Raw genomic sequence first — 20,736 nt, forward strand, 5'->3', positions numbered from 1 at the left:
CCTTGTTGCATTTTTTACCCTGTTTGCCCCCTGCCTTCCCGTGTCTGCCAGAATTCTGAGTCTGATGGAGAAAACACCTCCTAGCCCTCGGGTCCCTCCATGCAAGCATTTGCCACCTCCCATCCCCACCCCGGACCTGGAAATAGCAGGATTGCTTCCTCAACATGCACATCCCTGCTCCGGGGCCTCTGTGCAAACTGAAGGGTTCTGGGATCTTTGTCTTGCCCTCCCTGCCCCGTGTGTAACAGCAGCTTCTAGATTAAGATCGTCAGGAATTCATCCCCGTCGTTTATTCCTGACCACAGGGCTCCAAGAGGAACTCATGAGCACTCTGGCTAGAAATTAAGAAATAAGAAAACGGTAAAGGAACCTGGGGATGACAGATGTGGCAGGTGTGCTGGCCAACTGCTCGGCCCAGGGGAGGAGCCCCCACTAGGAGTCCGGAGACCTTGGTTCAGGCCCCGCTCTGCCAACTGCTGCAGCACCCGGGGCAGGCTGTCCCCATCGGTCACCACCACAGAACCCCTTGGGGTGAAACAGAAGAAGGGACATAGAGATTGGGAATCTCTTCGTAGACTGCTGAGAAAGAGAGCAGGGGGCCTGGATGATGTTTTCCTTTCCCTGGTTCTCGATGCTGTGATCTGGAGCAGGGGTGAGAAGGATGGGTGTGGAGCTGCTCAGCTTGGTTTCACAAATGGCTTATCCCGGAGTAACCTGCACTTTCCTTCCCCCAGGCTCTGATGTTTTGGGTAGTGGACAATTTCCTCATGAGAAAGGGAAGGACGAAAGCTAAACTAGAAGAAAGGGGAGCCAACCAGGACTCGAGGAACGGCAGCAAGGTCCGCTACCGAAGGGCCGCGTCCCATGAGGAGTCGGAGTCTGAGGTAGGGCCGAGCCCTCGTGCCGCTGACCCAGGAGGGGTCTGGTCTCGTGTTTGCATCTGTCCTTCTCTTGAGTGCTGAGTCACAGCACCAGCCAGCGGGAGGGAGAGGAGGCTGACAGCTCCCATCCAGCCTGGACCCATTCCTGCTGTCCTGTGGGCCTTCCTAGGGCCGGGAGCTGGAGCATCTGTTGTGGGTGGCTCGCCTCCAGTAGCCCCTCTTGTCAGTGGAGAAAGACAGGAAAGGGAGGAGCTGCCTTGTTCCAGGGAAGCTATCAAGGACGTGTGGGCCTGGTCATCGACCTTTAAGCATCAAGGCATTTGAATCCCTGCCTGTCGCCAAAGAACAAGGGAAGTGTTGGCTAAGCCACCAAGAAGCTTCTGTAGGAATAGCCAGACCTCCCAGGGAGAACCTTACCTCCCCGTATTTTCAAGTTTCCTGAGTTCACATGTTTGGACTTCAGGGAGATTGGTGGTCATAAATAGGAGCCTGGAGGCAAGGTTGTGTGTCCTAGGCAGCCCACAGTACTCACTTTGCACCTGCACTGCGCTGTGGGATGGGGGCTACAGAAATGGCTGAGGCCTTCAGACTTGTGGACAAGGAAGGTGACAGCCTGCACAGGCCATCGTAGCACTCTGCAATAAGTTCTGAGATTGAGGCGTTGACAAAGCCCTGTGAGGACTTGGAACAGTTGGTTTAGCTCTTGGGGGCGTCCTGGAGGGAGCTTTGAAAGCTGACTAGATGGAGGACAGAGGGGAAGCCCGTCTCTTCTCTAGGTGTCCCTAGAATCTAGCATGAGGCCTGTCGGGTTGTAAGAGCGCAGTGAACATTAGGTGAACGACACACAGTGTTTCAGGCAGAAGCAGCTGCTCCTGAACAGTTGTGGTCATGTGGTTTGGCATTTGGGTACTAATGTGAAATTCACTGTGGCCAGAGTAGCATATATTCCGGAGGGCAGGACAGAATGACAAGAAGTAGGTACAGGCAAAGGTTTGAGCTAGCTGGGCAAGGTGCTTTGTGATCCAGGGTGAGGAATGGGAATGTGCTTGTGCGGCAGGTAGGGAGCCAGAGTGTTCAATCAGGGGACCAAGACTGGAGGCAGGAAGCCCTGCAGGGAGGGGTGGTGAGACCGCCCTGCCCGGGAGGAGAATGAGCTCCCCTTGCACAGGTGCGCTTTGGGCCTCTCCGTCCTGACCTGGACTGTGCCAGTCCTTCCCTGGTGCTCTGAGGTCTGTGGAGACAGGCAGGTGGGCAGTGAATGAGTGTCTGCCCTGGATGCCCTAGCTGCGTGGCTGCATCGTTCTGGGGGCTCAGAAGAGCGGAGGTCTTCTGTTTGTCTTCAGAAGTTTACCAGGTTGGCTCAGAGCAGACACTCTGAAATCTCCCTGCTTTATGTTGTGCCCCACAGGTGTTTTCCTTTCAGAACGGGGCTTTTCAGTCTGCTTTTGCTGTATTTGAACCAATTTCAAGGACCTAGGACTCCATGTGTGAAGACTGGGCTTTTTTGCCAGGATGACCGTAGGCTAAGTTTGCTCTGACGGGGGTTCGGTCGCAGCCGGAGGTTGGATGGAGAAGCGGGAGCAGAGGGGAGGCGTATCGACTCAGCACTGGTATCAGTAGCCCGTGGATACACGTGGTGTCAAAAAAAAGTCTGGGGTGGGCCAGCTTGTCTCACTCTGTAAAGAGGGCCTCCCCATCACCCTCTCCTAAAGAAACCCGACACTTGAGGCCTCCTAGACAGGCCGGCATTCTGTGCTGGGGTCCAGGGTGGGTAGGTGAAGAGGGCACTGCAGGCAGTGACTCAGGGCCACGCCTCTCCACCACTCAGATCCTGATCTCGGCCGATGACGAGATGGAGGAGTCCGATGTGGAGGAGGACCTCCGGAGACTGACCCCCCTGAAGCCCGCGAAGAAAAAGAAGCACCGCTTCGGGCTGCCTGTATGACACATCCTCGAGCTGGGGTCGGGTCGGGGCCCGGCCAGCCACTGGTTGGCCGAGGGTCGCTCCGCTGCGTCTTCCCTCCCCTCCTCTCTCTGCCCCTCTTCTACCTCCACTCCTCCCACGGTCTCTGCCCACTCCTAGACTACTGTGACCCGAGGGAGGGAGGCCGCTGGCCCGGCGTGGCAGCTGGAGGTCCCCACTCAGTTGCACTACAAACACTGACCAAATATGCAAGCGAGGCGTTTTGTTTGTGTGTTGTCGTCCCAAGCGGTGTTGTGAGGGACCCAGAAGCCCTGTCCTGCGTCTGGCCGGGTGGCCTTGAGGATGAGAACTCACGTGCACACAGACCGTGGGTGGAGCCTTTCGCCAAGGCTCGGGGGAATGTGAAGACGTAACACGTTTGGGGGCTAAAAGTTACACATTGACCAGGTTGGAACCGCAACGCTTTCTTACTCGAAATGGCTTTTGTAACTATTGATTTCTATAGCTGGTTTTATGAGCTGTCACAGTGTTAATGTTTTTTGAGTATATGTTTATTTCCTATGGGACTCATGGGCAAAACATAGATTTTTAAGTCTTCCGTATACTGTTAACTTTTATATTTTTAAGTTATATTTTCATACTATTGTATTTAAAAACTCTTTTTAATCCCCAAAGAAATGGATTTGTTTGCCTTTCATGGGTTGTGAACTGGTGGGCGGAAAAAGTCGGGAATTTTTTATTTGGAATATTGTTAGGTAATCTACGATCAGATGAGGTAATGATTCTGGTAGGAAGGGAGGTGGGCCCTCATCTGAAATCAACAAACCCGGTGGTTCTGCAAAGGTCAAGCCTGAGCAGGAGGTGGCCGGTCCAAATGTGGATCCAGGGCCCTGTGAGGGTGGAATAGGAAGGGCTCTGCCCAGGGCCCACCAGTTCCTTGGCACTTCTGCCGGCAGGTTAGAGGTCTTACTGAAACATGCTGGAAAAAGGAGCGTTAAGAGGATTTTGTGTCCAGAGAAATTGAGACTCCGAGGCCACTCCTGTTTGTTCCCTGCTTCTCTTCAGAGCCTCCAGATCTGAAGTTTAAAACACAGTCTTGGCCTCCCCGCCTCCCATGGTGCAGCCTTCAGAACCAGGCTCTGGACCCAGCTCTGGGAACTTCCTCTCAGGCTACGCCTTGCCTGTCAGCTTAGTGTTGTCGACTCGTCTTCTAGAGAACGCCTGTCTGACCAAGTGATCCTGTTTTTCGCATCCTCCAGAGCAGCGGGTGGAGGTGAGCGAGCTTGCTCTCTGTGTCCACAGTCAGGACAAGGTGCTTCAAAGCTTGTGGCCCCCACTCCCCAGCATGGGCATAGGCCCCGTGGCTTTGGGAGTCTGCTGCCCAGCAGTGGAATGGGCTGACCCAGGCACTTGCCCTGCTGTGGGAGCAGCAGCCCAGTGTTTTGTCCCAGCCCAGAGGCAGTCATGGAAGTTTAGGAATGGAGAACCGCATGGCTAAGGTGCGAGTTGGAAGTGAGATCAGTGCAGGGAGGCCACACCACCCAGAACCTTCTTTTTAGGTTCCTACCTAAAAACCTACATAAAAACGTGTCACTCAAACAGATTGGGTCTGAATTGTGGCATGTGAGCCACGCTGTTAAACCAGGCATCCTGGGCCTGTCCTCTGCCTCCCATGGTCTCACCCGTGTGGGTCATGGAGGGACAGGCCTTCCGGAGGCCTTCTCAGCCTGCCGTCCTGTAGGAATCCAGAGGCTCAGAGGAGCTGGGACCTGAATTGCAGTGGGCGGCGACTCTATTACGGTGGGCACCTGCAGCTGGAGAGGAGAGCAGGGTGAGATTGGAGCCCACCTCCACTCTCCCTTAGCTTTGCTCTCATTTTATGCTCCTCCCCCCTCCCACTCTCAGCTGTGTTAGTGGGGGGCTCCCCACTGGGAAGACCAGGACTGACATCGGTCCTGGTAGGTGGCAGGCATCGCTGACTTGCCTTACTCTCTCCTCCTGTTTTGTCTTGGTTTGAATAACCTGTGGCCGCAGCTGTTTCCTGCACCTCCCTGAACCCAGAATCTGAGCTTCACTTTCAGTCTTGAGCTCCTCATGTTTCCAAACCAAGGACGAGGGTGGGGAAGCCACAGGTGTGAAGGATGGAAAGTGTGGGTTATACAGACCCCAGATGATCTGCTCATCTCAAGGCTCATCCCAGCGCCTGCTGGGCAGTGGGTTTGGGGGACAAAGAGGTAGCGAGCGAGCAGTGGTTTCTCCCTGTATCCTGATTTTGAAAGGGCTTTAGTCTCTGAGCCTCAGTTGTGTAGCTGGCTAACTAGGACATGGACATCTAACAGGGAGTCTGATCATACAGGGCCTTGTCAGCGTGCGGGCCTAAATGGCGTGGCCTGATGTGTTTGGCCTTATCCCTAGGATAAGCTTCCTCACCACCTGCTCCAAGGTGCCTTATGAGGTGCAGCTCTTCACCTGCCACATGGCAAGCATCATTGTGCTTGAGAAACCATGGAACACCAACTGGGTGTTGTGCGCCATCCGTCTGCTTTGTCCAAATCTGGACCTCAGCCAAGCCACCCATAATGGAAACTTGTAAGTCAAGGCCATGAACAAGTTTCTTGTAACTGATAGAAATAACCCGATGAGGTAGAACTGTCATATCCGAATGGGAGAGATTGCTGTTGCCCATTTTTCCTTTCGCTGACAGTGGGATGTTGGTGAGACCCCAGGCAGTGGCTTCTTGGTCTGCTCAGCCCAAAGACCTGCCACGTGAAGGCCCGTCAATTAGCCTTCGGGCACACTGGTGGCCTCCTGCCTCAAGCTTTAATCTGTGCCTCTTCCTGACAACAAGGAGTCATGGATTAATGTTGACCTGTCATGCCTTTAAAGGGAAAATATATAAAGGCTCAAATTCAGGTTGTTTCTTCCCCCTCTTCAGTGTGGGCCTGGAGGCTGTAGCCCAGAGTCCCCGTCTGAAGGCTGCCCCAGGAGCCTGGAGGGAGCAGCAGCTGTCAGCAGCTCACTGTGCCCTCCAGACTGCAATTCACTGGCCTTTTTGCAGCCAAGCAAATGCAGACGGCTTGTCAGCCAGAGCAGCCACCTTGTAGGGGGCAGGGTTGGCCTTTAGAAGTTTCACACATTTCCAACTAGGAGTGGAGAGCTCTGTGTTTTACCCTGTGAAACGTTGGCAGCTCTGAAGAGCTTTGCTCTTGGGGAGGGACCTCGAGCTCCTGAGTGGGTGGGTGGGTTGGTTTAATTTGATTTCTCTTTTCATGAAGTTTATTAGAAGTCAGACCTACACGAGCAAACCATGACCGACTTCCACTGCCCTCCCAGCACGGGTGGTTAAATCTGTGGTGTTACGATTCACAGAAACACATTTTTGAAATGAAAGAGAAGACGATGTACTTAACATTGTAAAGTGGTTTACAATAAAGTTTGACATCTTATTACAGTTTTTTAAAAAAAGAAACCATCACTTTTGTGGTTGTTGGTTGTGTGTTCTGTGAAGTTGAAACAGCTTAGTGGGGGTCAAGAAAATGTCCCCAGTGAGTTAGAAGGTTCTCCCCAGAAAACAGAGTGAGAATGAATCTGACATCTCCTTATGGCGGATATGGGAGCCGAAACCTGCCAAGGGGAAAAAACCAGACATACTCTTGCCATTTCCACTTCCCTGTTAATGCGAGTAAAAGCCGCTCTGCCTGCCCCCCGCCCCCCGAGGAGCGAAGGGTGCCGGAGAGATGGAGTGTGAGGAGTGAACATCCCACATCCTTGTTCCTGAGGCCACGGGGTTGGAAGGCAGGTGCCCCCCTGGGCAGAGCTGGCTGTGGGGGCCGAGCTGAAGCGCTGGGAGCCAGCAGCAGTGCCCTCACAAACCAGGCCTGCCCTCGGTGCCTCTTGGCCCCTGTTTGGAGCCCTGGGTCTGTGCCCGTCCAGAGGCATTCCTCATGTCAGCACTCGTCTCGGATGGAGCCTGGCAGGGCTCGCATTGGCCTCCTGGGGCCAGGACCAGGCAGGGGGTATCGGGGTGGGATGAGGTCTGACAGCAGCTGAGCGGTGTTCCAGACAGCCAGACATCAGTGCCTGGTTGGGTTTTGTCTGCCTGGAGCCTTCAAGGATAAAAATACTCTCCATCACAAACTGACAAGGAGCTTGGGCATGTCTGATCCAATGGGGCGGACCCTGACCTCCTACCCACATCCACTCCTACCCTCACCTCAGGCTTGGAGTCCTGTCCTGTGCCCCGGGGGTCTTCCCTTCAAGGATGGGGTGTTAGGAACTAGCAGAGGAGAGCTAAGTGACCTTCAGGGAGCCTGTGCCTTTGTCCATGCCTTGAGTGGGCTTCACTCTTGCCCACCCTCTCACAACCTAAATGTCCTTGGGCCAGGCGCCCTTCGGTGACCTCATCTCAGTCAGAGGCTCTGTGCTGTTTCCTGCCTTCAGCTCACCGGTCCCCTTACCACAAAGCATGGTTTCCTCTCGGCCCTTCCTGGGTGCTTTGCTCCCTCCTTCATCCTGTTGCTAAACTTGCACTGGGAGCTGGACAGAGGACAGGGGCATCAGCAAAAGTGCAGGTGGAGCGGCTCCCAGGCTTCCCTTGGCAGCAGCTTCTGTACCTGTGAGCCACGGGTAGCCCCCATGCTCTGAGTCCACTGTGAGAGCCCAGCGAGCTGGGTGTGAGCACATGCTCCCCAGCGGCAGATGCAGGAAGCCCTCCGCCCTGCTGCCATGTGGGGCCGGGAAGTCTCTCTCCTCTGGAATCCAGGGAAGGGGTAGAAGAGAGAGAAAAACAAGCTCAGAGCTGTCCAGCCTGGCTCAGGGCCCTCTCTTTCCCTCGGGACACCCCCCACGCTGGGATGGGCTATCGCAGATGGACAGCTCGGAGTGCCCCACGCACGTTACAGGACCTACGTTCATAAACACAAGTCACTGCCAGGCCCAGCACCTCCCGCCTGCCAGAGAGCAGCTGTCCTCAAGGGTATGGGGTCTCCCCAGCTGTCTGCTTTCACCAGGACTGCAGCCCCCTAGGCAGCAGTGCTCAGCGAGCCCCCATCATCTCCAAGAATAAACTCTGAAGCCAGCGGCTGTGTGGATCTGAATCATCAGGGAGCTGTCAGAGGAGGGGGAGTGACTTCCCGGGACAGGCAAGCCAACTATATAAACCCGAGAGGGCTGGGCGCCGCTCAGATCTCTTTCACAGCCACTGCCTTCCAGGGAGCAGTTCCCCACACCCACCATGTCCCAGGTAGGAGGGCCCAGCACAGGCCCTGCTCATGCCAGGGGGTGGGGGTGGAGAATGGGCGCTGTCATCTTTAGCAGCTGTGTCTTGAGCTGAGCTCTGGGCATAAACACAGGAGGCTCTGCCTCCCTTGGAAGACGGGCTCAGGGAGGACAGGCACACAGATGTGTGAGGCTACAGCAGCCATGGTCCCAGAGCTCCCAGTCTGTGGGAAAAGGGCAGAGACTCGGGGTATGGGGCTGTGAAGTATAGTCAGAAAGGCTTCCTGGAAGAGGAGTGAGGCCTTGAATTGGCTTGAGTTAAGTGAGCAGGGAAGAGGGGTCTCGGCCAAGGCACAGTGGTGGGAAAGGGCTCTCAGCCTCGAAGCCTCAGGTTGTAAGATGAGGCTCTGGGCTCTCCAAGGCTGGCACTCAGGAAGCCCCCATCAAGAAGAAGCGCCCCCCTGTGAAGGAGGAGGACCTGAAGGGGGCCCGAGGGAAGCTGACCAAGAACCAGGACATCAAGTCCAAGACCTATCAGGTCATGCGGGAGTGTGGTGAGTGTTCTTGGGACGATGGGCTCCAGGGGCGCAGATGTGTGTCAATAGGAGGGAGGATGGGGTTGGGGGGGGATGTCCCATGGGTCCTTTTTCTAAGAGTTCAGAGCTTGTGGGCTCAGGGGGGTGCTCCCCACAAAAGGGGCCTTTCCTCCCTAGGAAGCCAGGCCGTGCCCCTGACTACACCTCCTCCCCATCCTCCCCACAGAGCAAGCTGGTTCTGCCGCCCCATCGGTGTTCAGCCTCGCCCGGACTGGCACCGAGACTGTTTTTGAGAAGCCCAAAGCTGGACCCGCCAAGAGTGTCTTTGGCTGAGAAGTGCACGCCACGCCCCTTACCATCAGCAACACCTAGACACAGGAGCCTTTTCCAAGAACTCTTTTTTATGCCAGAACATAGCTTCTCACCCACGGCCTCTGGGATTGGCGCCCTCCCCAACAGCCCTGGCCCCTGAGCCCAGGGACTCTGCACCAGCACCTGGGCAACACCAATAAAGAGGATGCCCAAGTGGCCCCGGCATTTGGAGGGTGTTGGTTGGTCACTGGCCATGGCCACTAAATGGAGGGGAGGGGTGGGCAAGGTAGGTGTGGGGCATGTTCTGTACGCTTCTTAGCTTTTGAGATGGCCCCAGAGGATAATGCAGGTGCCATTATGGCCACTGCCACGTACTAGAAAGAACCTTGGGTGTGGAGACCTGGCGCTGATCTGTGTGACTTCAGACTGTCTTTCCTCCCTTTCTGAGCCTGTTTCCCCTTGTACGAGGCAAGGGAGCCTATTGCGCAAAACAGGCCATAGTCACACTGCTCAGAGTGAAGCAGTTGGGGGCCTGGGGCTCACCCTTCCCTTGGTTTTCACAGAAGCCATCGAGATGCCTCCAAGGACCCCAAGGCTCTGAGAGACTCAGGATCCTCAAAGCCCCCTCCCCCTTGTTCATATTGCCTCCCTGCCAGCTTGCATCCCCTCAAAGACAAAGCCAGGTGGAGGCTCCTCCCTGGCCAGTGGCAGTCTGCTTCCTGAACTCCTGTCCCCTCTCCCAGACAGTCGGAGCCTCCCCCTTGCCACTCCCACAGCTCTGCCTGAGGCATGGAACACCAGGTTCTCGGCTCATGTGCGATTCTTCCCACTTTAGGCCTCAGCGTCTCTGTGCGCATGGACCTGTCAGACTCAGGTTACTGCAGAGGCCTGTCCAGCTGTGACAGCAAGACCACAGACAGTCCGGAGATGGACTGGCAGGGTCTGGGCTTACAGTGCCTGGCTCGGGGCCAGTGCCTACAGGGAAGTCCCGCCTGTTCCCTGGGCAGGTGGAGCGGGCTGCACAGAGCCTTTCCCACATTCCTGGCCAGCCCGGCTTCCTTATATAGCTGTTTCCAGGCTGGGTCCATGCTCTGTGCCCCAAGGGAGCAGACCTTCTGTGGCGACCAGGCCTGGGCCTGCCCACTGGGCTCCTGGGGAGGCTCTTCCCCCAGATTGCTGAAGGGGTATGTCTTCCCGAGTAATCCCAATCACATCCATAGTCAAAGGGAGAGCTGTATAGATGCGCCCAGAGGTGAGGCTTCTGGCTAAGTCATGCTAAGGAAGGGGAATATTTACTTGTAGCCACAGACCCAGCTCCCTTCCCTTGGGGCAGATGCTACTGGCGTTGACCGAGGCAGGGCTAATGGAGGAGCCCCCTTCCTGGCCCTTGCAAGCCTGTCACTGCCCCAGGGTCCCAAGTAGGCCCTGAAGATGGTACCCTTCCCCAGTTCCCGCCCCTGGGATAGTGTCACTGAGTCCTCCTTCCCCAACCACGGATCTGGCACCTGGCCACTTTTCTGAAGCATCTTTATCCCATCTGTGGCCCCAGACTCAGGAGCCAAGCTTTCCCAGAGCCACAGGGACATAAACACCAGCTGCATCCAGATCCCCTAGTATTTATTCGCTTTATTGCTACTTGTTATGAAAGCAGTCTTTCAACTTTATTAAAGGAAAATTGAAAAAAAATCATCTATAATCCTACCCCAGGCCCTCCAGCCACCCTCCTGTGGTCTGAGCCCACGACAACGGCACTGCCTTGGCATGCTGACAGATCAGCGTTCTGCCCTTTCTCACTCCAGGCGTGACTCACGGGCTCCCTTGGCACGACTGACCTCCATGTAGGCCACCTGACCATACATGCCACCACCCCGAATCGTCCTCTTCAGGAGCTCTGTGCTTTCTCTGTTCCATGCTTCCCTCTCAGGAGATTCCCCGGAGCAGGACTTCTGGGCCACAACGTGTGGGCATCTTTATGGCCCTCAGTTTGTATTGCCAAGTGCAGGTCTTGTTTCAGAGGCCTTGCTGGAGTTGCACCAAGAGTCCTGGCTAGAATAATGGGGCCCAAACAGCATCCTGAGGCCCCAGCAGAGAGAAGGGGGGCTCCTTGACCTAGCCTCTCTCATCCCAGAAATAAGGTGTATCCATCCTGCCTTGGCCCCAGCAGATCTTGCCCCACTCAAGCACCCCAAGGGCTGCTTGGTGCATTTGGGGTCCCACTGCCCAGTCACACTGACCTGACTTCCAGGCCTGCCTCCTGCAAACCACCCTCTGGCCCTCCTCTTCCCAACCACACCTGTGCTTCTCCCAGGCTGGGCTTATGGAGAGCAGGCCAGTTCACTGCTATGTCCCCCAGCCCGGGGGCTTGTCGGCAAGATGAGTGGTGCAAGGGGTGGTGGTGGTTTGGTCAGATTCTGGACCATTCAGAAGGGGCACCAGTACCTAACTGCCACTTGAGCCTGCTCCTGCTCAGTACATGTTCCCATCCCCAGCCAAGGTCCATAGGACATTCGAAGTTTGCCTGCTTATCTGAGGCCACTGCGATGTTTGGCTTGCAGATCCCAATTTCCCAGAACCTGCCCCCGCAGGGGCGGGGCAGCAAGCAAGTTACAAATTCATTCCGCTCTTCCTCTCAAGTTCAGAAGCGGCCTGCCAGGCACCAGAGCCAAAATGAAGACCCCAGCCCCTGGCCGCGCCTGCGGCATCGTGCTGGTCCTGCTCTCGCTGGCCACCCTCCAGACCCTCAGGGCCCAAAAGGTAGCGGGTGTCCACGGGTTCCTGTATGTGTGCACCTGAGCGTGAGTGGGACAAGTGGGTGAAGGGGAGGAGAGCCTCGGTGTGTGCAAGTGAGCACGGGTCAGTGTGTGTGCAGAGAAGTAGTGCTGCCCATCCACCAGGCACTACCCTGAGGGCTCTATGGAGAGTCCCCCATTTACAAGAAGGGGTGATCCTGGTATTCCCAGTTCACGGGGAGGAAGTGCAGCCTAACAAGTTGCCCTGGAGGGCGGCAGTGGGTGGGGCGGGTAAGAATGGGCCTCAGGAGCCCAGCTTACGCCTCCTGGCTGCGTGACCTTTCGGAAGTCATTGATGCTTTCCGTGTCTCTTTTTCCTCATCTGTAGAACAAGGTAGTAATAGAACTATTTAGAAGTTTGTGGTGAAGAGGAAACCTATAGTGTTGTAAAATGCTGAGTACAGTGTCTGGCATGGAGCAGACACTCACGTGTAAACAAGCCACACGGCCCGCCGCGCACCTCTGTGCTAAGCACAAGTGTGCCACATGCAGGCAGGCGAGAGATGTATAGGCTCTGCCTGTTTGCACATGCCCTTCCTTGGAGACCGCAGACCTCGAGAGAAACACGTGCCTGGGGGAGTGCCCTGTGGACAGGGCAACAGGAGAGGCCCAATGCTGCAGGGAAAAGGGGGCAAAACAGAAGATGCCCAGCCTTAGAGATGGACCCTCCCTACCTCCAGTTCTCCCAGCTCCTGCAGGCCCCTGGGGGGAGGCTGGCAGGGGCTGTTTTCCCCAGTCACAGGACTTGTTCACTGCCCTTTCATTGGGCAGAGCTAAGATGGCATGGAAGCTTCCTGACCCAACAGGACCCTCTGCCACTCACCTCTGCCCCAAGGATAAGTAAGTTTCTCCCAGACACAGTGGGGCTCAGGCTCCACCCCCCACCCCTTGCCTCCTTGTTCTCCGAGGGGCACTATGGCCCCCACTGAACAAGACAGACTGATCCCTGCCCCGTGGCACTGTAGGATGGGGAATGAAGCACACAGCTGCCTCTGATGTGAGATGAAAGTTCACAAATGAAATGCTTCATGGAATTTTGCCTGAGGCTTCATCAGTGTCTCGCTTGGGGTTGGGGGCCAGGGCTTGGTCTGGGACCAAGGTCAAGGCCCACTCTTGAAGAACATTGAACAGTCCTACCCTTTCCTCCTCCACTGGTCCAGAATGACATCGACATCTACAGCCTCACTGTAGACTCCAAGGTCTCATCCCGATTTGCCCACACAGTCGTCACCAGCCGGGTGGTCAACAAGGCCAGTACTTTGCAGGAGATCACCTTCCAGATGGAGCTGCCCAAGAAAGCCTTCATCACCAACTTCTCCATGTAGGTGCCCTCCTGCTCTCCTCCTCGTCCCCCCTCCCCAATCCAGCACTGTGACACCATGGTCCCTATGCCAGATCAGAAAGAGAGGGCCTCTTCCTGATGTGAGATGTGCCAGGATACATGCCCGAGGTGTGTGTGCTCCATCTGTAGGCAATACAGGGACCAGAGGCTTTAGCCAGGAACTTCATGTATTCTCAGAGACGTTTCCCTCCCTCCATCCTTTTATCCCTTCCTCCTTCCGGTTCTCCCTTCTTTCCTCCCTCCCTCCTTCCCTCCCTGTATCTCTTCCTCCCTCGCTTCCTCCATCCATCCTGCTGTGCCTTCATCCCTCCCTCCGTTGGTCCCTCCCACCATCCATCTCTCTATCTGTTCATCCATTTTCCCTGAGTGCTGTCCAGGTGGCAGATGGAGAACCACGGTACCTTTGTGTCTTTGCCTTTGAGAAGTATAGACTTAGGGCATCCTGAGGCCAAGCCCAGGCAGAAGGGAGTCGCCAAAAGGCAGATTCCAGCTCAGAATACAGAAAACTTCCTAACCCCTGGGCTGCCCCACAATGAAACAGTGCCTCAAGGAGGGGGACCACCTCCTTGTCACAGAAGTTCTAAGCCAGGCTCATCCCCCACACCTCCAACTGGGATACTGCAGAGGGTGGTTCTGCTCTGGGTCAGAAGCTGCATTGGGAGGCCCCTGGGGTTTCTGTGGACTCTGTAAGCAGGTGATGATCCTCACCTTGTCTCTACTGTCCTCCCCCATCCTTCCCGACCGAGTTTTGCAATGTTTGCTAAATGCAAGAGAACTCTCTGTCCCTGGCCCCACAGGAGAGGCAGTGATTGAGGACAGGCCAAAGAGAGGCTGATCCCAGAAACTCAGGGAGGGCGATGGGTGGGGCAGAGAGCGAGCATCTAAGGTGGAGTCCCCAGTGCACCCTGGGACCTCTGAAAACCTGCGGTGGGGGTCTGGTCCCTATGGTTGGCTCCTTATCTCTCTGCCCACACCCCCTCCAGCAGCCCTTGATTTGCTCACCCTGGAGCCAGGTCTGTGCTGCCTAACTTGCAGCATAAGCTTCACAGGCTGCACCCCGCCTCCCATGTGGGTTCCATGGCCGGCAAGTTACAAGGTTTCAGGCCCATCGCATCTTCTAAGGGCCCTGGACTTGCGCCCCTCTCTGGGCCCAGCTCCTGTTGCTTCATGAGATAGGGAAGCAGGGGGCAGGGTGCCCTGCTCCCCAGCCTGCCTGGGATCCCAAATTGGATATCTGGGAGGAGGAGCCCTGCAGCCCAGCAGCAGCCCAATCCCTAGCCCAGAGTTAAATTGTGACCAGGGAGGTCAGGAGGGTGTGGAGGAAGGACACTTGGTCCTGAGTTCCTGGCTGCACCCCCTCCCCCCTGTACACTCTCACCCTCTCACACCACCCCCAGACAGAGCAGGCTTATGTTTGCCTGCCAGTTCACTCTCAGTCCCCAGAAATGGCCACTAGGATTGTCTGCACGCCCCAAGGATCCCTGTCCACCAGTTGTCCAAAACTTCCTTCCCCAGAGGCCAATCTCTCTGCAGAGTGGCCTGTCCAGTGTTGGAAGAGGGGGCAGCCATGGGGGAGAGGGGTCAGAGCCTTCAGTCCTGTGTCTCCACTGGCCTGGGAGTCGGCATCTCCCTCCTGCTGAGTCTGCCCCACGGGGCTGAGTGAACTGTGGCTCAGAGATCTCGCTGGTGGCTGACCATTTCCTCTGAGAACAGTCTGTGGGATGGAAGGGGCAACTGGGACGTGGAGCCCGACAGGAAGGGAGAAGAGAGGCCGGGACCTGCCTCCCCTGCAGCCTTCATCCCAGTTGTTCAGTAAAAGGCATGTTTGCCGACACAGTGCACGTCTCAGGGTAGATGGAGGCCTGCAGAGCCCCCATCCGCACTGGGCCCCGCACAGAGTCATGTCCACAGTAGGTGCATAATAAACGGGTGGGCTCAGGTAAAGATGGGAGTCAGTCTGTCAAGAGGCACGTGAAGTCCTGGAGGAGGCAGGATTGCAGGGGGCCTCCCCCACTGGGCTCTCAACAACTCCCTCCCTCCTGCCCCAGGATCATTGATGGTGTGACCTATCCCGGTAACATCAAGGAGAAGGCTGCAGCCCAGGAGCAATACAGCGCGGCTGTGGCGAGGGGAGAGAGCGCCGGCCTCGTCAAGTGAGCCCAACGGGGTGGGGAGGACCCTGTGGGGGTAGGGGCTGCCCCTGCCTTCAGCCGCCCCTGGTCTGAGGGGCAGACCTGATGTCCTCTTCCCCCAGGGCCACTGGGAGAAAGACAGAGCAGTTCCAGGTGTCAGTCAGTGTGGCGCCCGCTGCCAAGGTCACCTTCGAGCTGGTGTATGAGGAGCTCCTGGTGCGGCATCTGGGAGCATACGAGCTGCTGCTGAAAGTCCAGCCCCAGCAGCCGGTCAAGCACCTGCAGGTACCTGGTGCCGCCTCCTCTTAGAAGTCCTCCTAGATGACCTCACTCTCCTGAGGGCGGCCCCTGCTTCCCCTTCTGCCTCCTGTGGGGGCCAGCCCTGTCCCCCAGCAGACCCAGTAACCCATTTCTTGCCTCTAGATGGACATTTACATCTTCGAGCCTCAGGGCATCAGCTTTCTGGAGACAGAGAGCACCTTCATGACCAATGAACTGGCAGAGGCCCTCACCACCTCACAGAACAAGACCAAGGTGGGCCTGCTATGGTCTGCGGGTGAGAGTTCCCAGGGGCCTGTCTTCAGGCTGGCTCTATGGGCCTGAATTTCCAGAGAGTGGGACCATTGGGCAGAATCTCTGAGCTAGAGGGACTTGTGAGGTTCCTGTGTCCATGCTGTCATTTGGCAGATGGGGAGGGCAAGGCCTAGGGAAGGATGGTGGGTGCTGGTTTGAACCCTGAGATCGGGAGAGAAGACTGATGTCAGGGTCCCAGGACCAGGTAGGGAGGAGGAGCTGACTGGACCACACACATCCTGAGCCCAGCCTCTGCTTGCACAGATCTAGGAGCAGGGGATTCACTTGTACCCACTCCCCTACATGGAGGCAGTCTATCCGATAGCTCAGCTGGAGAGAAAGTTCTCTGGAATTTGACCCAAGGCTGCCTCCTGGAATTCTCTCTTCAGCTGGGGGTGAGGGGTGTTGTTGACATGGCCTTGCTGCTCCTCCCAACTTCAGCCTGGTCATTTTTCCAGGCTCATGTCCGATTCAAGCTGATGCTGTCCCAGCAGCAAAAGTCTCCAGAGCAGCAGCAGGACACAGTCCTGGATGGCAACTTCATCGTCCGCTATGATGTGGACCGGACTGTCTCCGGGGGTTCCATTCAGGTGTGTGGGCTCCAGAGAAGAGCTGAGCCACCAAAAAGTCCATCCACCCTCAAGGACCTGAGCCTGGGGGTTCTAAAAGAAAAGACAAAATAACCACCCCTAGTTACCAGTGTGCACCAGGGGCAGCACAGACGGCAAACAGGCAGTTTAGTTGTGTTGTCCCTGAAACAATTCTCTTTCGGAGGGAAGAACGTTTGTCTCTGCTGAAGAACTGCCCTGCAGGGTTTCCCTTGTAGCCTTGGCTGCCAGGAGACTCACAGTTCACTTTTATGCTCAATTACAGTACCTTCTTTCACACAAGTTTCTGGCATCATTGTGCTTCCCCTTTATTTTTGAACAAATCACTGTTTTCTTGCCCCTTTCCCAAACCACTGGGTCCAGGGGAGACCAACCCCTCGAGGATCCAGAAGAACATGCAAGAAGCCATAGATGGACCTTGTTTTTGGATTCTTCACTTTTTTGATGGATCTCAGGTTTATTATGTCTGAATCTTTTAGTATAAGCTGTCTCAAATACTAAAACAAGTAAGAGGTAAAGTAGGGGTAGAGTTCTGGTGGGCCATGCATGAGCAGGGAAGCCTTCTGCAAGGGAGGGGCTGGACTAAACCCTAAAGTATGGCAAGGATTTGGGGAGGTTAATGGTGGGACAAGGATGGAGGGGGATGGAATGAAGAGAGCAGAGGAACCCCAGGACTGGGGATGAGGAGGCTGGTTAGGGGCAGGGCAGGGCTGCAGCTCTTACACCTGGGTGTGTCTCACTATGGTCACAGATCGAGAATGGCTACTTTGTGCACTACTTTGCCCCTGAGCACCTGGCCACAATACCCAAGAACGTGATCTTTGTCATTGACAAGAGCGGCTCCATGAGCGGCAGGAAAATCCAGCAGGTGAGTCCCATGGGCTAGGCGGGGTCCTGAAAACTCACAGATGTCCCACACCATCAGCTCTGGTCCAGCAGGCAGACCTGCCCTCCTCCATCTTCCTAGGTAGGGGGCTCCCATGGATCGAGGTTGGTCAGAGTTTGGGGCAGGTCCTGCCGCTAGAGCATTCACCATGTCCTCACTGCAGATGTCAGCCTGGGGGTGCAGCCCAAGGGCACATGAGCCCCCAGGGAGGCCCCACTGAGACACCCACCTTGTGTCCCCTTCCCCTGACCAGACCCGGGAAGCCCTCATCAAGATCCTGGGTGACCTTGGTCCCCGTGACCAGTTCAACCTCATCAGCTTCAGTGGGGAAGCAACCCCGTGGAAGCCACAGCTAGTGCCAGCCTTGGCTGAGAACGTGAATGAGGCCAAGAGCTACGCCACTGGCATCCAGGCCCAGGGAGGTGAGCGCCTCTGCAGTCTTGCACAGTCGCAACTTCCAGGGCACTGAGCCCAGCCTGGGGCACCCTGCTGGGAGCCACCCTAAGAGTGTGTGCCCCACAGGGACCAATATAAACGATGCGATACTGATGGCCGTGCAGCTGCTAGAGAGAGCCAACCAGGAGGAGCTGCTGCCCGCAGGAAGCGTCACCCTCATCATCCTCCTCACCGACGGCGACCCCACTGCGGGTGAGGCACTGCCAGCAGCCCCAGGGCGTGCTGCCCAGAGGGAGTAGCTGGGCTCCAGCCCGGCTTGCTGTGGGACCTGGGGCAGGGAGGGGGGATCTCTGAGGCCCCTCTGGCTCTGAGATCCCAGAAATATCTGTTGAGTAAATCACTGTTTTCTCACCCCTTTCCCAAACCACTGGGTCCAGGGGAAACCAACCCCTCAAGGATCCAGAAGAACGTTCAGGAAGCCATAGATGGCCAGCACAGCCTCTTCTGCCTGGGCTTCGGCTTCGACGTCAGCTACGCCTTCCTGGAGAAGCTGGCACTGGACAACGGTGGCCTGGCCCGGCGCATCTATGAGGACTCGGACTCCGCCCTGCAGCTCCAGGTGCCCATGCGCCCCTGCTGGGCCACGTGAGCGAGGGATGGCACTGACAGGCGGGCAGACCCCAGCACGGCCCTCATGACACCCCCACCCTGCAGGACTTCTACCAAGAGGTGGCCAACCCACTGATGACATCGGTGGCCTTCGAGTACCCAAGCAACGCCGTGGAGGCAGTCACACAGGATGCCTTCCGGCTGTTCTTCAAGGGCTCCGAGTTGGTGGTGGCCGGGAAGCTCTGGGACCAGGGTCCTGATGTGCTCTCAGCCAAAGTCAGGGGGCAGCTGGTAGGTGTGGCCAGCCATCCTGGAGGGGAAGGGCAGCCGGGGCAGGCAGTCAGCGGCTGGGTTCAAACCCCAGCCCTGCCAGGGTCCAGCCGGTTGACCTTGAGCAAGTTACAGAGTGCCCTCTGCCACTTGCGGATGACACATCCCCACCGTGTTGGCTCCTGGTAGAGGTTCAGTGAGATGATGTGGTTTTCCGAGAGCACCTGTGTGGGGCCGGCGTGCGGCAGACACTCAATGGTCAGTCAGTGCTGCTGCTGCTGTTCCCAAGGGCACCAGGTGCTTGGCATCCCCTCCTGTCCTCACACCAGCCCTCTGAGGTTACAGTCAGGCAGGGAGGGCTGCTCCCATTTCACAGATGAGCAGCCTGGCATCGAGGCAGAGCAGGCGGTTTGCCCTGGGCCCCACTGCAGCCGGGTCAAGAACCCAGCTCACCATGTGGCATCCTGTCCTGGCCCAGCCTTCCCTGCCTCTGTGCCATGGGAGGCCCTCTCATTCCACAAAGAGAAACACAGCACTTCTCTAGGCCCTGGGGATACTGCCCTCATGGGAGAGACAGCATGGGTAAATTGTCACACAAACAAGGAGCTACAGGCTGGATAAATTTGAGGACTCGGGGGAGCAGCACTGGGAACCCCAACCTGGCCTGGGGATCAGGGAGGGCTTCCCAGAGGAGGCTCCGCTAAGACTGAGAGGTGAGTAGAAGGTGGCAGAGGCCAGATGGTGGAGGGATGGAGGAATGTTCCAGGCTTGCGTGGCAGGCAGACAGCATGTGTGGGGAGAATAGTAGGTGGGCTAGGCAAGCGGGCATGGGGGGCCCAGGGCCTCGTCTCAGGAGAAGTAGCCAAGTGTCATGATGGGCAGGGCATGCCCTGTGGCCAGCCTGCCCGGCTTCACCTCCAGCTCTGCCATCTCCCAGAGGTGAAACCTGGGGCAAGGCACTTAAGCTCCCTGTGCCTCAGTTTCCTGCTGTATACAAATGAAAATAAGTCACCTCTCCCACACCTGGTAAAGCTGCAGTGGGGATTAAGTTCTCGCCTGGTATAAACACTCCATGTATGTTAGCTGCTGATATCCTGGAGGCCAGGGGTTCCCAAAGTGCAGAGCCCAAGGTGACTTGGAGTAGTTTACAAACAAACATGTCTTTGTTTTAGTAGTTATGTATTTATTTTAATGTGTTCTGAAAAATAACTCGAACCACAGACCTAAGATTTCACAGGTATTATTGCTCGGGTCAAGACCAAGAGTGTTAGTCTATTTAAAGTTCATTGGAGAAAAACCACCAAATAGCTGTATGTGAGGAGAAGGCAAAATTCATGCAGCTCCCGGTTCTGCGCCTGCTGTGTAGCACCTGGGATAGTTTGCTCCCTTTTATCTCCACCTCCTTGTCATCCTTGGAGGCTCTGTGGCTGAGCCCCTCACACCCTAAACACACTCCCTACTCTCCACTCACTCAAAGGAAATGTGGCCTTGCAGCCAATGCTGCCCCCGCCAGGTGTCTCATGGCATTGCTGGGCAGCGCCAGGCCAGGTGCAGACGTCACACCCTCACTGCTCCTGCCCTGCCTGGGCCCCTCTTTCCAGCACATGGAGAACATCACCTTTGTAACGGAGTCCCGCGTGGCAGAGCAGGAGGAGGCGTTCTGGAGCCCCAGATACATCTTCCACAGCTTCATGGAGAGACTGTGGGCGTACCTGACCATCCAGCAACTGCTGGAGCAAACGTGGGTGGACACACCTTCCAGGGCCCGCTGGGGTGGCCACACACGGTCTCAGCACTTCCCCAGGCTCTTCACCGGTGGGGCAGGCACAGCTGGTGCTAGGCATGGACACGGGGTGGCGGTATCGTGTCTGAGTTCCAGACTCCCAGTGGGAGCTCCCTAGAGGGGTCTGGAAGGGAGGGAGAGTCTGACTGGGCACCCGGGGGCCTGCTGAGCCACCGGTTTCCTCCGCCTGCAGAGTCTCCACGCTAGATGCTGAGAAGCAGGCTCTTGAGGCCCGAGCTCTGAACTTGTCGCTCAGCTACAGTTTTGTCACCCCGCTCACGTCCATGGTGATCACCAAACCCGAAGGTCAAGAGCAGTCTCAGGTTGCTGAGAAGCCCGTGGAAAATGGTGGGTGTGGCGGCAGAGTTTTGACTCAGCATTTTCCCCAGCCCCTCCTCACATCCCGACCAAGACGCCACCCCTGCCACCCACAGACTCCAGGAGACTTACCCTATTTCATTGATGAGGAAACTGAGGC

General features: G+C 56.5%; 3 protein-coding genes across 8 annotated transcripts in view; all 3 read left to right on the forward strand.

The window, feature by feature from the left end:
- LOC309814153 (store-operated calcium entry regulator STIMATE) overlaps nucleotides 1-6,640 on the forward strand; it is a 56,383-nt gene extending 49,743 nt beyond the window's left edge. Inside the window, exons 7-10 of one of the 6 annotated variants that reach the window (XR_014295627.1) lie at nucleotides 735-884; nucleotides 2,710-2,820; nucleotides 3,871-4,636; nucleotides 5,221-6,640. Coding sequence is in view for 4 of the 6 variants with exons in the window: in XM_082639618.1 (XP_082495744.1) it covers nucleotides 735-884; nucleotides 2,710-2,820; nucleotides 3,871-3,885 (276 nt within the window). In the remaining 2 variants the exon portion in view is untranslated. Of the gene's footprint in view, nucleotides 1-734; nucleotides 885-2,289; nucleotides 2,400-2,709 lie in introns of all 6 variants that reach the window. The other 5 variants (XR_014295628.1, XM_082639618.1, XM_082639620.1 and 2 more) reach the window with 5 other exon arrangements.
- A 1,119-nt stretch (nucleotides 6,641-7,759) lies between these two features.
- On the forward strand, nucleotides 7,760-9,117 carry MUSTN1 (musculoskeletal, embryonic nuclear protein 1). The gene is made up of 3 exons (XM_082639624.1): nucleotides 7,760-8,047; nucleotides 8,444-8,576; nucleotides 8,785-9,117. Exons 1-3 carry the CDS (start codon nucleotides 8,039-8,041, stop codon nucleotides 8,889-8,891), a joined length of 249 nt encoding a protein of 82 aa, XP_082495750.1. The 5' UTR covers nucleotides 7,760-8,038; the 3' UTR covers nucleotides 8,892-9,117.
- A 2,378-nt stretch (nucleotides 9,118-11,495) lies between these two features.
- Nucleotides 11,496-20,736, forward strand: part of ITIH4 (inter-alpha-trypsin inhibitor heavy chain 4) — a 14,966-nt gene continuing 5,725 nt past the window's right edge. Inside the window, exons 1-13 of the mRNA XM_082637696.1 lie at nucleotides 11,496-11,624; nucleotides 12,820-12,980; nucleotides 15,050-15,154; nucleotides 15,256-15,418; nucleotides 15,557-15,667; nucleotides 16,165-16,296; nucleotides 17,066-17,182; nucleotides 17,454-17,622; nucleotides 17,723-17,848; nucleotides 18,034-18,215; nucleotides 18,311-18,496; nucleotides 20,077-20,216; nucleotides 20,452-20,734. Coding sequence (XP_082493822.1) covers nucleotides 11,538-11,624; nucleotides 12,820-12,980; nucleotides 15,050-15,154; nucleotides 15,256-15,418; nucleotides 15,557-15,667; nucleotides 16,165-16,296; nucleotides 17,066-17,182; nucleotides 17,454-17,622; nucleotides 17,723-17,848; nucleotides 18,034-18,215; nucleotides 18,311-18,496; nucleotides 20,077-20,216; nucleotides 20,452-20,734 — 1,962 coding nt within the window. The 5' untranslated portion in view covers nucleotides 11,496-11,537. The remainder of the gene's footprint in view (nucleotides 11,625-12,819; nucleotides 12,981-15,049; nucleotides 15,155-15,255; nucleotides 15,419-15,556; nucleotides 15,668-16,164; nucleotides 16,297-17,065; nucleotides 17,183-17,453; nucleotides 17,623-17,722; nucleotides 17,849-18,033; nucleotides 18,216-18,310; nucleotides 18,497-20,076; nucleotides 20,217-20,451; nucleotides 20,735-20,736) is intronic.

Source organism: Mesoplodon mirus (assembly GCF_964341445.2).
Source record: "Mesoplodon mirus genome assembly, chromosome: 12".
Taxonomy (NCBI): domain Eukaryota; kingdom Metazoa; phylum Chordata; class Mammalia; order Artiodactyla; family Ziphiidae; genus Mesoplodon; species Mesoplodon mirus.

Bases quoted from the DNA above. Each gene is read 5' to 3' on its own strand.
- MUSTN1 (XM_082639624.1), top strand. The intron at 8,577-8,784 runs GTGAGTGTTCTT...TCCTCCCCACAG, and splicing joins TCAGGTCATGCGGGAGTGTG to AGCAAGCTGGTTCTGCCGCC.